This window comes from Bidens hawaiensis, unplaced genomic scaffold (assembly GCF_021521415.1).
Source record: "Bidens hawaiensis isolate Kalapana, Puna unplaced genomic scaffold, B.hawaiensis_p1.1 tig00016505_1, whole genome shotgun sequence".
Lineage (NCBI taxonomy): Eukaryota > Viridiplantae > Streptophyta > Magnoliopsida > Asterales > Asteraceae > Bidens > Bidens hawaiensis.
This window is the reverse complement of record NW_027492516.1, coordinates 155,229-169,199: the sequence shown is the minus strand read 5'-3', so window position 1 is coordinate 169,199 and position 13,971 is coordinate 155,229. Positions and strand designations below refer to the sequence as shown.

Here is a 13,971-nt window from a genome sequence, read left to right as displayed (position 1 = left end):
TGTAATGGCACCATGTGTCTCATGGTTTTACTCGACAATATAATATTATACACTCGATTATCTTTTATAAGTTTTTTCCTTGGGATGTTTTGACAAAGCGTTTAAAAGGTTTTTTTTTTTCTAAGGTATAATGTTTGATTTGACATCTAGTGATTTGGATCCATTAAACCTGAAGTATAACGTTTGATTTTGCATTGTCGAGTAATAATAGCATTTGGGGTATTAACTAAAAGCTTAAGAACGTAAAACTGTCAAATCTTACAAACCAAAAAAAAAAGGAAAAAGAATTAGGGTTAAACTGTTTTTTTGTGTCACCCAGAGTCCTCAAAAAAACAATGAAAGCAGTGGCCACTAGCAAGTGCATAAATGGAGTTACATTCTAAATGATAGCAAATCAGTCGAGAAAATAACAAGTGAAGAATTATGGATTGTGTTAGGATATGGTTACAATTAACAAACATGCACGTTGCATAAAAGCAAAGAACACGATGATTTACGTGGTTCAGTCCAAGCTTGCTATGTCCATATGCTGCAACTAAGATATAGTATTATTTGCTCTCTACTACCGTAGGATGAGATATTACAAATAAAGTGTGTCAAATATATAATGCAAATTAGGGTTTACTACTTACTTTAAAAAAATCTAATTATGGGCTAAAAAATTAATAAAAGAAACGAGTCAGCTTATTTCTTTAATTTTTTGTAACTATGGACTTAATAAGTAAATCGAGCCTCCAAAAATCCAACATATTGTACCTATTAACATAAGATGGTGATAAGCTGATTAAGCTCACCGATTTAGGGGTTGTTTGGGATTCCTTATTTTTACCTCCTTATAACTTATAACTTATGATAAGTTAAAAAAAAAGTGTTTGGGTTTTCTTATTATGTGAGAGGAAATGTTGATAAATTACACTTTTGTAACTTATGACTTCTCCTTATAAGTTATAAGGAGGTGAAATTAAGGAATCCCAAACAGCCCCTTACTCAAATTTTGTGGATTGAACTTAATTATTAACGGTGCACAGATATTGATCATATGTCGAATACAACTGCATGGGTGTTCATAAGCCAATTGACAATGAAAAATCGGGTGACACTACAAATATGACAACAACAACATAAATTTACGAGTAGTTTGTCTTTTCAACATCCCAGAGATGGAAAAAAGACAATAACCTTAGTGAGTTTTTGTAGATTACAAGTAAGCAAAAATCATGCCTAGTACCAATATCTACAAGTCTAGTATTAGAGAAATGAAGTTTTTGTTGTATGTGTGTAAAATAATATTTAGGTCATTATGACGGTTCAAAGTTCCATGACCTTACAGTTGATAATTACCAACCCATCAATGGGAAGCTGGGAACATAAAAGTTACAAAGACACATTTTCAGAACCACGACCTCAATAGGTTTGACTAAACAGAATCAGTATGTTTGATGGATTTGTTGGACGTTAACTGCCCGAATCACCACGATGTATCAATCAAACCACATGAATCGTTGCGGGTATCTGAATTAACCAAATTGTCATCTATTATGTCAAGGTTTCTCTTTTCTATTTTATCGTTATCTAAGATTCAATCCAAAATACATGCTTTTAATTCCTAAACTATCCCGTATCTAATGGTGGTGTTATCACTCATAGATCGCCTTTGGGAGCACTCCCATCCATATAAAAGTTTTCTTTTGAAGCTACTTGGCTACCGACCACAAAAAAAGTATCAACTTTAAACCAATGTGCTAATTATTTTTAGAATTCTAAAGTTTGCAATGCCTTTGTATGTTGTTGCTATTATGTCCTTTTTACATTTCTTTCTTTTAGGTGTATTCCACTAAAGCATAAATAACTAAATATTGCGCATTGAGCATATTCAAAGTTTATACACCATCGGATTCTGAGTTGTGGATATATATTGCTCATATCAAGTTATTGCTGAGTTGTGGATTTTGATTTTTGTCGTAACATATAAAAGTTTAGGTATGTTTTGTAGGGCAGTTGTGGATATTAATAATGGCGGCCCTGAGAATTCACGTCTGAGTCAGAAAAAATATGCTTAACTAGATAATGTAAACTATTTTTTTAAATGACGATTAAAGTTATAACAATAAACATATCAATTAGCAAAATCATGATATTAAAAATGAGTGTATCGCTGCATTGGGCTTACAAGTGTTCTGGTGTCTAATAGTATATACATATTTGGGAGCTTTTAAATTTTTTGTGCCCCAAAAACTAGGTGCCCCATCTGGGGCGCCCATATCGCCCCTCCCCAAGGCCTTCCCTATTATGAACAACTCGTTAAACCTGAATCCGGCTAATTTATAACCAACAATATGGTATTATAAACACAATATTGAAATTGTAACAATTAAAAGCCTCTCTATTTAAACAACAGCTGTTGTTGGGGATCGATAAGGGTTTACAATTCAATCAACACGAACACACAATACACCCACATGCACACAAACATGAAATAACAAAATGGACGTGAGAGATTTATAGTTGTTTGGTTTAAACTGGCATATATCCACTCTCCACATCTACTCTTTATATTAGGTGCTCCGCCTCCAAAGAAGGGGAAGCCACAACCACACAGCCACAATGTTTGCTGATACAATAAGAGAGTATTATATTGGGGAAAATCTAGGGCTTTGTTGGACATACAAAGCATTCTTTGGTCATTTAAATACTAAAACAACCTCTGCTCTAACTATTCTAGTGAGCCAGCAAACCTTTGCTCTAACTTGTCTACTTAGACAGCAACCTCTGGTTCGTTGTCTAGTGAGCCAACAACCTCTGGTCTGGTGAGCAAGGCCTCTGGTCTAGTGAGCCAGAGCATAACCCCTGCTATAGGATAATCTCTACTTTGATTATCCTCTACTCTAAATTTTCTTCTGCTCTGGTTGTTAAGACTCCACACCCAACAACTGTAACTATCGAAACCACATTACATTTTTTCATCTTTTATTATTCTTGCACTTTTAATAAGTGTCTTGTTTGGGTTAGAAGCCCTTAAAACTCGCAGTAGCAAATGACTTTGTATGTAGGAGTCTGCAATAGCTAATACCCGGATTGGAATCAGACCTGTGAGAGTGATAATATCAAGCGTGTGACCCATAGTTGGTGTGATTGATGGGTTTGGTGTAGGGGGTGAGCAGGAAACCAAATTAACTGAATCGAAACCGAATTAACCTAAACAAAAAAAAAATCAAAGCATTAACCGATGGTTAATTTTTTGTTTTTTTGAAAAACCAAATTTTCGGTTTTGGTTATCTAGTTTTTAAAAACCGAAAAATTTAAACCAAACCGATTGATGGTAATGAAGATTATGAAGTTGATGAAGACTGGGACTAAACTTTGAAAATGAATAAGATGATCAATGAAGATTGAGACTAAACTTTTATTGTTTCTTTATGGTAATATCTCATAGAATAGTAACTAACTTTTAAAAGTGTTTCAATTAGGTAACTCATACGTATTTTCCTCAAATCGGGTCACTACATCTTCAAATCGAGTCTCATCGATTTTTTTGTGTGTCAAGAAAGAAATGGAGGATAAGATGTGGGAGTCGGAATTTGCAATATATGTAGTTAAATGTAAAAAACTTAAAAAAAACGTTAATTATATTAAAATTTAAAAAATAAAAAATAAAATCCACGTTGCCACTCAGTGTCAACTTAAAAAAAAAGATAAAAAGATTTCCTATGTGAAGCAAAAAAGAAAAAGATTAAAAAAACATGTTATAACCTTTAATTTAACAAAATATGAAAGTTGAGTGACTTAAATGGAATACTTTTTAAAGTTGAGCGGCCTAATTGGAACATTTTTGAAATTTGGTTACTATTATATAAAGTTGCCCTTTTTTATTAAGAACTTTGTTGAGTTTGAAATTCTACTACTATAGCAACTTTGTATTCGTGATGTTCCACGTAACACGTGCCTATTTTTGCTTTTTGAATTCAGTATATATGTGATACTCTAATGCGTTCCTACAAGCTTAAGATTGTCATTTTCATTTTTTTTAATTTTTTGCAATGTCTACAAAGAATTGAAAAAAAAAAACTGACTATAATCGAACTAAAACTGAAAACCGAACGGTTTGTATATTCAAAAAACCGATGACTTTGGTTTCGGTTTCATCTGATAACTGAACCGAACCGAACCATGATCAGCCCTAGTTTGGCGGGTTCGGTTTGCGAGTTTGGTGTAACTAAATGTGTTTCATTTGGTGCTTTATTCCCCGGGTTTGACGTGTCTTGAATTTGATCAACATAATCAATTGGGCAAAGCCATTGACTCTAGACTAAGATTAAAGCCTATGCGAAATTGGGTTGAGCAATTGGGCTAAGCCATTGACTCTAGAGTCTAGACTAAAATTTAGTGTTGACTATAAAGTACAAACACACCCTGCGAATGGAAATTTCAACTATATCAAACAATATTGAAATTGCCAAATTGGGCTACACATGAAAATAGATTAACACTTTCTAAAGAAACTAAGTAATAAAATAAATCCAATAGTTAATCAAACAATAAACAAATTAATCCAAATACTTAAGCAAAGTTTATCCAAGCAATTAATCAACCAGGAAAAAAATTTAATACTTTTGAAAAAACTTGATTACTCCAACGACGTCTCTTCAATCTTCATTCAATCGCCAACGCATTGATTTTCTAAAAAAACATCTAATTTTTTTCTTCTAAAAACAGTAAAGTTTAGCAATTAAAAAAATACCAACCAAATGCGATAACAAATATTGAATCATTACCTTGTGAAAACTCGTCGACATTCTCTAAATCCTCGGTTTCATTAATGTCTTTTCTTCCCTTTCGAATACATTCTTGTGTCTACGTTCTCTAAATCCTCAGTTTCATTAAACAAACAAACATGAACAGGGCTCCATTTCGTTGGGTTTACTTACAATCTTAATTATGCTATAAAAGTTCATGATTTCATATGTGTTTCTAGAATCAAGTTTTTAGAAAAATTATAAATTGAAACCTTAACTTTTGAATAGTTATTACAATATCATCTGCATCTGAAAAATCCAACCTCAAAACACCAAAATCAGAAACAATAAGAAAACATTTCAAATATTCATACAAAATTCAGACTACATCTCAAACCCCAAAAGTATGCTACCATAAGTAATATCCGTGTCAATACATTTTTAAAATCAAACAAAAACCATCCATACAAACAACTCGTAGACCGATTTATAATCAAACCCACACGAACGACAAAAACGCCACAAGTAAAAGCACCGAGTAACACATAGGACCGGTTTTGTAAACAGAATTAGTTACATCATTACTCCCAGGCGAAAACCCGCCTTCCGGTGTGTTTGTCGTCAACACAACCAGAATCCAGTCATCCTCAGAACCGATCCCAACACCAGTATACGAGGTGTCGTTTAAGTACTTTGAATATTGGGACTGCGTGTAGTTAGAAAGTACGAGGGTGGAATCAAGATTAGGAACACATGCGGGCAGCACAACACCGTCTCGGGTGGTGGTAACGTTTAAATGACATTTGGTTAAAAGGTCGGGATAATTGGCGAATTCTGGTTCGGTTCCGGGTACGGTGTTGGAGCCAGTTGTGTTTGTGCATGGTTGTTTTTTGAATTGGTCGGCGAGTTGATCGGCTAGGCATTTGGCTCGGTCGTTTTCGGTTAGAGCTGTTAATTTTAGGGTTGCTCGGTAGCTGTTGATTCCGGGAAGAAGGCTGTCTTCTGCATCTGTAAAGTTACAAAGGTTGTGTTAATTAATGATAATAAATAATAATTGTTGAAGTTAAAACATACATTATGACTAATTTTTGTGTGTGTTGGGTTGGTTTGACTCACAAATACTCTATGCTTGTTATAGACAGATCATATATATGTGAATTTGCGCAGGGGTATATATGTCTTTATGTATATTGGTTGTTATAGAGTTTGTTAGAACCAACTGTATCTAACAAGTGGTTCTAACAAACTCTATAACCAATATGCATAGACATATATACCCATGCGCAAATGCACATATATATGATCAGTCTAATATACTTGTTTAATTCAATTTATTATAAATGTTTAATGTGTTACATATGATTATAATGACATTACTTTTACAATATAATCAAATCTTTGTTTTAATGTGTTTCAGATTACCGTATTTACTAGTTGTCCAGTTCATTTATCAACTATTCGAGTGATCTAAGAACATATGCATAGTTCTATGGATAGAAAGGGCTTTGTTTTATAATATGTCTTGGTGGCTATATAATGTTTTGTTAATTGTATAACAGTCTTTTAAGGACACCGATCAAGTAAACTTTTCAAGCCCGTGAAACCTAATGGTTGCCACAAAAGATTAAAGCTCGTATCGACTATCAACAATCTTTAAACATGAAACCATCTCCTAATAATCCATGAAAACAACATATATTTCATTTTAAATAATAAAGTTCACCCAAATGTTCTCGTATGTCAAAAAGCACATTGTAAATTTTCCAAAGTAATTAAGAGGATTTTTAAGTTTGAACTTGTGCTTGGAATTAATTATCTTGTAATTGTACAGAATCAGTAATTAATGTTGGATTGGACAAACTTAATTTTGGTCTAGTTATGTGGATGTTTAAGGGTAAGATAATTAATAAATTTCATATTGCCTGCAGAAAAACAATATGTTACCAACCTATCTATGCAATGTTAATTAAACGATAATCTAATTCTGATTATTCGGTAATCTATACAACATCCAATCCCTCTTACCACCAATATTATCCGGTTTGCCCACGATGGATGGCCCACCCAGGAACTCACGGCTAGAGGTGCACAAATCGGGTTTTCTAATACCCAGTTCCAGGTATCGGAAATTCAGGTATTGGCCATACTCGGTTCGGGTTTGGGTATTGTCTCTAAAAATCATACCCTATGCATCGGGTTTGGGTTGGGTATAGAACTGGGTAATTCTAAAACCGGATATTTGAATACCATATTCGTATTGAAAAAACCCTATTTTCGGGTTTTTATTGGGTATAGATTGAGTTTTTTAAGGGGCTGCACTTTTTTGAGGGTTTTTTTTTGGGTATTTTTCATGTATTTTTCGAGTAATTTCGGGTTTTGAAACCCGGTTCCGGGTATGGAACCTGTTCCGGTTTTCGGGTATTACTGGGTACAAATTGGGTCCGGGTTTTGGTTCTAAAATGCATACCTTATCCATACCCTACAGGTAGGGTCGGTTTGTAAAAAACGAAGTATAAAAAAACCCAATTCCGTTGTGCACCTCTACTCACGGCTTTGTTTTTGGTTGCTCCGATGGAGACTTTCGAAGAGAACTCACAACTCACCACCTAAGCACACCTGCCATATAAGCACGCTTAACTGTGGGGTTTTCATATGTTCCCCAACCAACTAAGCCCAAAACATATTGATGATTCAAGAGGCAGGGCATTCCTTATGAACCAAGAATCTCTCGTATCCATGGCCGATGTTGGATGTACAGGCCATGTTAATCTTCTATGTATTGTTAGTCGTTACAATCTAATTCTGATTATTTCCGCATTCAATGATCTAACTCTGGTTATAACTTATAATAATAAACAGATTAATTACCCGAACACCAAATTAGCCAAAACCAATCAGATCTAAATCCACATGTAAAATGAATCACCCGAATCCAACTCATCTTGATGCTAGAAATCATTAAGACTACTAGAAAACCTACCTAAGGTAGCTAGATCATATGCTCAGACAGTTGATAAATTAACCCATCATGATTCACAAAGCAAGCAAGCAATGGTGATTACTACTTGACATTAAAACATGAAATTAAATTAATTTAAAAGTAAAAGCAACAAGTTACCGTCGTCGCACTTGACTGTTTGATTGATGCAGAAGATTGAAAGGAGGAGGAGCGTGAGAATCACGTATTTTTTAAGATACGCCACCGACATTTGTGTTGTGTGTTTGGTCGGTGAAGGAATCATACGAGTGAGTGATGTTATTATTATTATTATTATTATATAGATATAGAGTAAAGCTTATGCGGTGGTATGGACTTTGTCAAACGTCATTTTCAAAGCTGTTGATGAACATTAAAAAAATAAATAATAAATTGTTAAATACTCGACATGGATTTAAAGGTAAACTTAAAATAAGTTATTTCTTTCACTTTTGCCTGGAAAAATTTTATAAAATACCATAAAATATTGGAGCGAAATGGTTTCTGTTTCTGGAAGAAGAAAAAATTTTAAAGGTTTTTAGGTGATTTGATATTTCAAATGGCGGATCATAGAATATTCGATTGAACTGGACGATTATCAAAACTTCCGTCATTTGAAATGGTGAAAGTACAACAATTTTCTTGTGTTCCGCCATCCACTACCATGTCATCCGTCACTTTGCCTGACATATAGGAATAAAAGATGTAATGTCCTTAATTGAAACATTTAGTATTCAACTTCTTTTACATTTTCCGTTTTTTTTATATAAAATTTTAAGTTTCTTTAGAAATACGACATCAAACTCAAATTTGCATGTAGTCTCATTACCTCATAGACCTCAGGGTGAGTATCGGTACAAAGTACAAACCACCCTGAGTTGGGCTGTTGGATTGTTTACTACAATCAAGGGCCCACCATCGTTGCCGCCACCATCATCATCGAAAACAGTATAAAACCAATTGAACAAAATAAAAACCAGAGAACACTACATCTAACAACCAACATATATATCATGCAACACAAACATTCAAACCTCAAATAAAAATCTCCAATCCCATAAGTTTGAACACACACAATCACTTGAACATGATTTAACTTAATCAAGATAAATCTTAACATCAATGCCATTATCAATAAGCGACTGAACAACCGCTCTAATCTTACCTTCAAACTTATCCCTTTCTCTAGGCGTATAAGAAGCCGTATACACATCAGCTTCTCGAGCCCGATCAGACAATATCTTCCCAATAGCCAAACAAGCGGGAATGTCGGATCGAGACTTAAGTGCTGCTTTAATATCTTTTGAGTTGGTGCCCGCGACTGCAACTTGTTTACTTGTTACCCTGTGAGTAATTGAAGCTGAAACGAACCGTTTTGAGATGAAAACATCCAGTGTGAATGGCTCCATGTATGCTATTGTGCGCTGCTTGAATGATATGTGTTTGTTTGGATTCTTTGATTTCTTTTCTTTTTGGTAAGTATATGGACGGCTGTTATCATCATCCAAGAAATCTTCTACTCCAAAAAAGCTTCTTGGTGCAGAAAGCGCCTGCAAATCAGTTTTTTGTTACTGTTTGTGTAATTAAAAAACATTCCAAGCTAATACTCATTATGGGTCTATTTGCGTTAGGTTATCTCTAACGAGTAGGCCTGTATACCCGACCGAACATTCAGTGAACTGCTCATGAACCGATTGGCGTCAAGTTCGTTTATGTTCATTTATTTAATAGATTAACAAACACATACAATAATGTTTGTTCATTCAGTTAAAGAACGAACATGAACACAAGTATCGTGCATTCGTTTACATTCATTTAAATTCGTTTATGTTTGCCTATGTTCATTTAGGTTCTTTATTTTACATCTGTTTAAGTTCGTTTACGTTTGTTTCTCCATTTTTCTAAACTTTTTATGCCCACTACAATTTTTGTCTTGTTTTATGTAATTAAAATATCACACCACACAATTTAGTATGGTATTATTAAGTTTTTCAGCACGACAGATTAATGATCAGGTTTACTTTTAATTGGTTTTCACTCAGTTATGTTCATTTATCTATGCTAGTTATGTTTGTTTGTTTACGTTCGTGAATCGTACGTTTATATATGTTAACGAACAAACATGAACAGATTTTCTTAATCAACAAACACGAAGAAGAAAACTTCGTTCGTATATGTTCATGTTCGATCGTTTGTTAGGTTAAAGCCAAATGAACTAACACGAACATGCCCCATTCGTGCTTGATTTGTTCATTTACAAGCCTCTGCTAACAAGTCTTGAATCACCCAAAGTGTACTTATAATCAATAAAAATTAAAAGCCTCCTAAATCCTTTTAAGCAAACAATAGATTATTATTAAAAAAAATACAAACTTTATAACAATATTTGATACAACTGTGATTTTCAAATCACGATGAACAAAGTTTTTGAATCAACGAACCCGACCCAACCCGTATCAATCCATCCCAAAATTTTGAACCTCTAGTATCAACTTGAATCAACAAAATCTAGGGGTGAGCATGAACCGGCTCATACCCGTCCAACCACGAGACCCGCCAAGCCCAAACCAATCACGCCCGCTTAGAATACAATAGGGTCGGTTCAACACCAAAAAACCAGGCCCGATAGGGTCTGCGTCTGCAAGAATGGCATGAAAACTACAAAAATCGGTTCAAATACTAACAAACAGTTCTAGGACCCAAACTGAGTATTAACAATAGGATCGGTTCCTGGGTATAGTCTTTACCATTACCAGGTCTAGGTCAGTTTTGGTGATCACCCCTAATGAAAAGATTATATCGGTCTAGCACAGCGTACAATCAATCGGACGATAATTACCTGAAGAGTGTGAATATGTCTGGCAATACATAGTTTGGTCTTGAGCATAGATGACACAGAAGATGCTTGCTTCAACATGATGATATCTACAAATAATTTACAAGTAAATAGCTTATCTTTTTGTTGTCCCTAATTGTTAGGGTAAGTACATCAAATTATAGCAATCACTGATAATTAAATAAGTAACAATGTGGGCATTAAACAAGCAATTGAAATCTGATACCTTAGGTCAGCAGACTGTGAACCAATAAGCAATTTATTTCAATAATTACTGAAACAACCCTAGAAATCGGCTTTAGTGTACTCAAAGCTCATCATCTCGCTTGGTTTGATATTAGTTTAGTGCAGGAAGGAATTGAATTGAGAAATCAATGGGTTGGGTTGGGTTGGGTTGGATTATACAGAAACCCTAAACCATGACCCGTATTATGATATGGGATGACAAACCCAAACCCACCCGGACCGGGTATTTTTGTAAAGTTTTGTGGGTATTTATTGGACCGGTATGATTGTAGAAATAGAAATACTTTACTCGGCCCAGTCATTTTTCTTTTTTAATTTTTACAAACGTGTGATCTTTTTTAACCTGTTTACGTCGAAATTACAGGTGAACGGACAAAAAATTGTGCCGCTAGCCATATACTAACATCAAAACTAAGTCATTTAAAAGTTACATTAACAGATTTTCGGGTGATAACCTTACCATCATGACATATTGGACACAACTCCACCATCTTAAACGCAAGGAAACCAAAAGAAAGCAAATGACTTATGTAATAGTCGTATGTAACATAAAGCAAGCTGATGATAATATGCTCTGCAGGGATGAACCTGCTGGACTCGGTCTGCCCAAGACACATATTATTATTGATGTGGCTAGTACGTTATGATCCAAGTCGGGTCATACCCAATAACAAGCTAGACAAACACCAATAATATTTGTTTATATATGATATGATCATAACTAACAAATATTAACACTTGAGTTATTTGGAAAGGGGTTTCTAAATACATTGTACTTGTGAAATAAATAAATCATATGGATGATTTATACTTTGAGAGAGAGCATTCCATAGTGTTATTTAAGATAGTTAAATAACAATATGTGAATAATGGTTACCAAGCATGTTACCTATATTGTGTTATATTTATTTTGGAAAATAACACAATGTGAGTTTTATGATATAAAACTTATTTAAAGAAAAAATATATATATAATTTGAAATGGGTGAGAGGGTGCCCCCCCTACTCTCTTACACTTTTTATTTTATATTATTATGTTTTCTTTAGTGGAGACATGCATTGGATGTGAGTAGGTGCCATGGGTGGTGCTTCCATTAACTCCCTAACTCTCTTTCATTCATTCTTACAATTTTTTTGCAAGTAACAAAACATTCCTCTCTTCCTTTTCTCTCCCATTTTCGGCCACAAGGAAGAACATCAAGGAGGAGTTGGTTTTTCAAGTGAATCCTAGCTAAACAAAGGTGTATTGTCGGAGGCTTGGGGTATGCTAGCTTGAGGAGCTTCCATATTCAAGTTCTTGCCTTCCAATCACTCTTTCTTCACCCGGTTTTGGTTTACTTGAAAGGTAGTTTAACATGCATGAACTTATAGTGACATGCATATGTTTGATGGTATGTATTTCGTATATGGATCCGGGTTTGGGTTTTGCATGTATAAAATTGGTTTTATACACTATAAACTAACAAGATTTAAAACATTTATCCGCTGCGTTTTTGGTAAAAGTAAGGTTTTATCACTTTGATAATCTTGTTAAAACCCAACAATGGCATCAAGAGCCGCTTATACGGATGCATGCTTCATTAGACCCAAAAATTTTCGGGTTTATGGTGGGGTTTTACCATATGGCCAAAAATTTTAGGGGTTTTGGTTACCCCATGGTTTTTCAAGATTATACTTTACATGCATGTGGTAATCTTGAAAAACCAAGTCATTTGGATGATTGATTGTGTTGTTTGGACAAAACCCGGAACCTTCGGTTTGGTCAAGTTTGGGCCGAAAGTTTTAGGCCAAAGAGGAACCAATTTTGGGTCTTGGATTATTGCATATTTGGATGTGTAATAGATATTCATAACCTAGTCATGGCCTTGTGTTTGGTTAAATGATTGTGTTGATGTGTTTGTTGATTCAAGTGGTTGTTTGTTCATTCGATATGGTTGTAATATTTATTTGGGTTTGTAATCTATTTATTCAATCATTTAGTTTATAATAATAAGTAGATTAGATGCATTTCTTTTACTAGAAAATGTATTAGGACATATTTTGTAAAAGAAGATGCAAGGATGGAAGCCCAAATAAAGTGGAGACCACAACACGGGGGTGAACACTTGGAGCATTTGGATGCGAGATCAAGTGGGAGTTCACCGACACAATATTATGTCCTTTCGGGTCCCTTAGGAAAGACCTTTTTGACACACTTGTCTTCAGTCAACAAGTGTAGTCAATATTAGGAGGCTATGGTTATGAACTTGTGGTTGTATGTTTTATGCTTGCATGATTGAATTTCTTTTGTTTGTGTTATTGCAATATGGTTTTCTAACTACTTAAAATCAACAACTAGCATAAAATTGGTTCCTTAAAAATCTTTAGGTAATAAAATTGGTTTTATTAAGGGCTAATGATTTTACAATAAAATGGGTTTTATTAATAGGAACTTTGAAAATGGGTTTTTCAACTAAGTACCATACATTTGAATGCATGCAAATGCTAGGTACATAAAAGGTTTTCCAATCTAGAATTTAGAAAACTAAAAAAAACCCTTTTATAAAATAAGTCGAACACCATCCTTTTATACAACACTCGAATCACTTGGGAACTCGATATGGGATAAAGGTCACCTAACCATGTTGGAGGAAACTTATGAGTTTGAGGTGGGTTTACCATATAAGTGGGATAAAGGTCACCTAACCACTTGTATATGTAAACTCACATGTGTGTATATGTAGGACGACTTAAATTTTAAACCATGTGAATAGGGTCACCGAAGCATGGTGTATAATGGTGTTGATGGGATTAAACATGCCAACTAAACATAAGATGTTTAACCAATCCCATAAAACTAGAAGTTGCAAAGGGTTGCAATCGTCAAACGTTGACTACCTTGTTAATTTAAATAGTAGGATAAAGGTCACCTAACTACTATTTGAATGTAACGTTGGGTTCTAGATTTTAATCATTAATTGTCTTGGAGACATAAAGGGTATTAAAGATTAAAATTAATTGATATCGAAAATACTAAAATTGAGCTTTGTTATGTTTGTAGATGGCCGCAATCAACAATCCACCTAACGTTATTATTCCACCCGTAAATAACCTATCACTAAGATCTATTCTTGATAAGGATCGTCTAAACTATACCAACTTTATGGATTGGTATCGTAACTTGAGAATCGTTCTCAAGC

At 34.3% G+C, this 13,971-nt stretch overlaps 2 protein-coding genes across 2 annotated transcripts; both read right to left on the bottom strand.

Annotated features, from left to right (window-relative positions):
* Nucleotides 1–5,226: 5,226 nt before the first annotated feature.
* LOC143551638 (putative GPI-anchored protein At3g06035) lies at nucleotides 5,227–7,942 on the bottom strand. Its single transcript, XM_077042029.1, has 2 exons — nucleotides 7,852–7,942; nucleotides 5,227–5,741 (listed from the first exon to the last, which is right to left on the bottom strand). The coding sequence occupies exons 1-2, from the start codon at nucleotides 7,940–7,942 to the stop codon at nucleotides 5,227–5,229; spliced, it is 606 nt and encodes a 201-aa protein (XP_076898144.1).
* Nucleotides 7,943–8,782: 840 nt separating this feature from the next.
* Nucleotides 8,783–10,627, bottom strand: LOC143551660 (uncharacterized). Its single transcript, XM_077042052.1, has 2 exons — nucleotides 10,550–10,627; nucleotides 8,783–9,260 (listed from the first exon to the last, which is right to left on the bottom strand). The coding sequence occupies exons 1-2, from the start codon at nucleotides 10,625–10,627 to the stop codon at nucleotides 8,808–8,810; spliced, it is 531 nt and encodes a 176-aa protein (XP_076898167.1). The 3' UTR covers nucleotides 8,783–8,807.
* Nucleotides 10,628–13,971: the final 3,344 nt, after the last annotated feature.

Coding starts and splice junctions, on each gene's coding strand:
- LOC143551638 (XM_077042029.1), bottom strand. CDS start 7,942: ATGTCGGTGGCGTATCTTAAAAAATACGTGATTCTCACGCTCCTCCTC. Junction 5,742..7,851: donor AACAGTCAAGTGCGACGACG/GTAACTTGTTGC, acceptor GTAACTTTACAG/ATGCAGAAGACAGCCTTCTT.
- LOC143551660 (XM_077042052.1), bottom strand. CDS start 10,627: ATGTTGAAGCAAGCATCTTCTGTGTCATCTATGCTCAAGACCAAACTA. Junction 9,261..10,549: donor GACATATTCACACTCTTCAG/GTAATTATCGTC, acceptor ACTGATTTGCAG/GCGCTTTCTGCACCAAGAAG.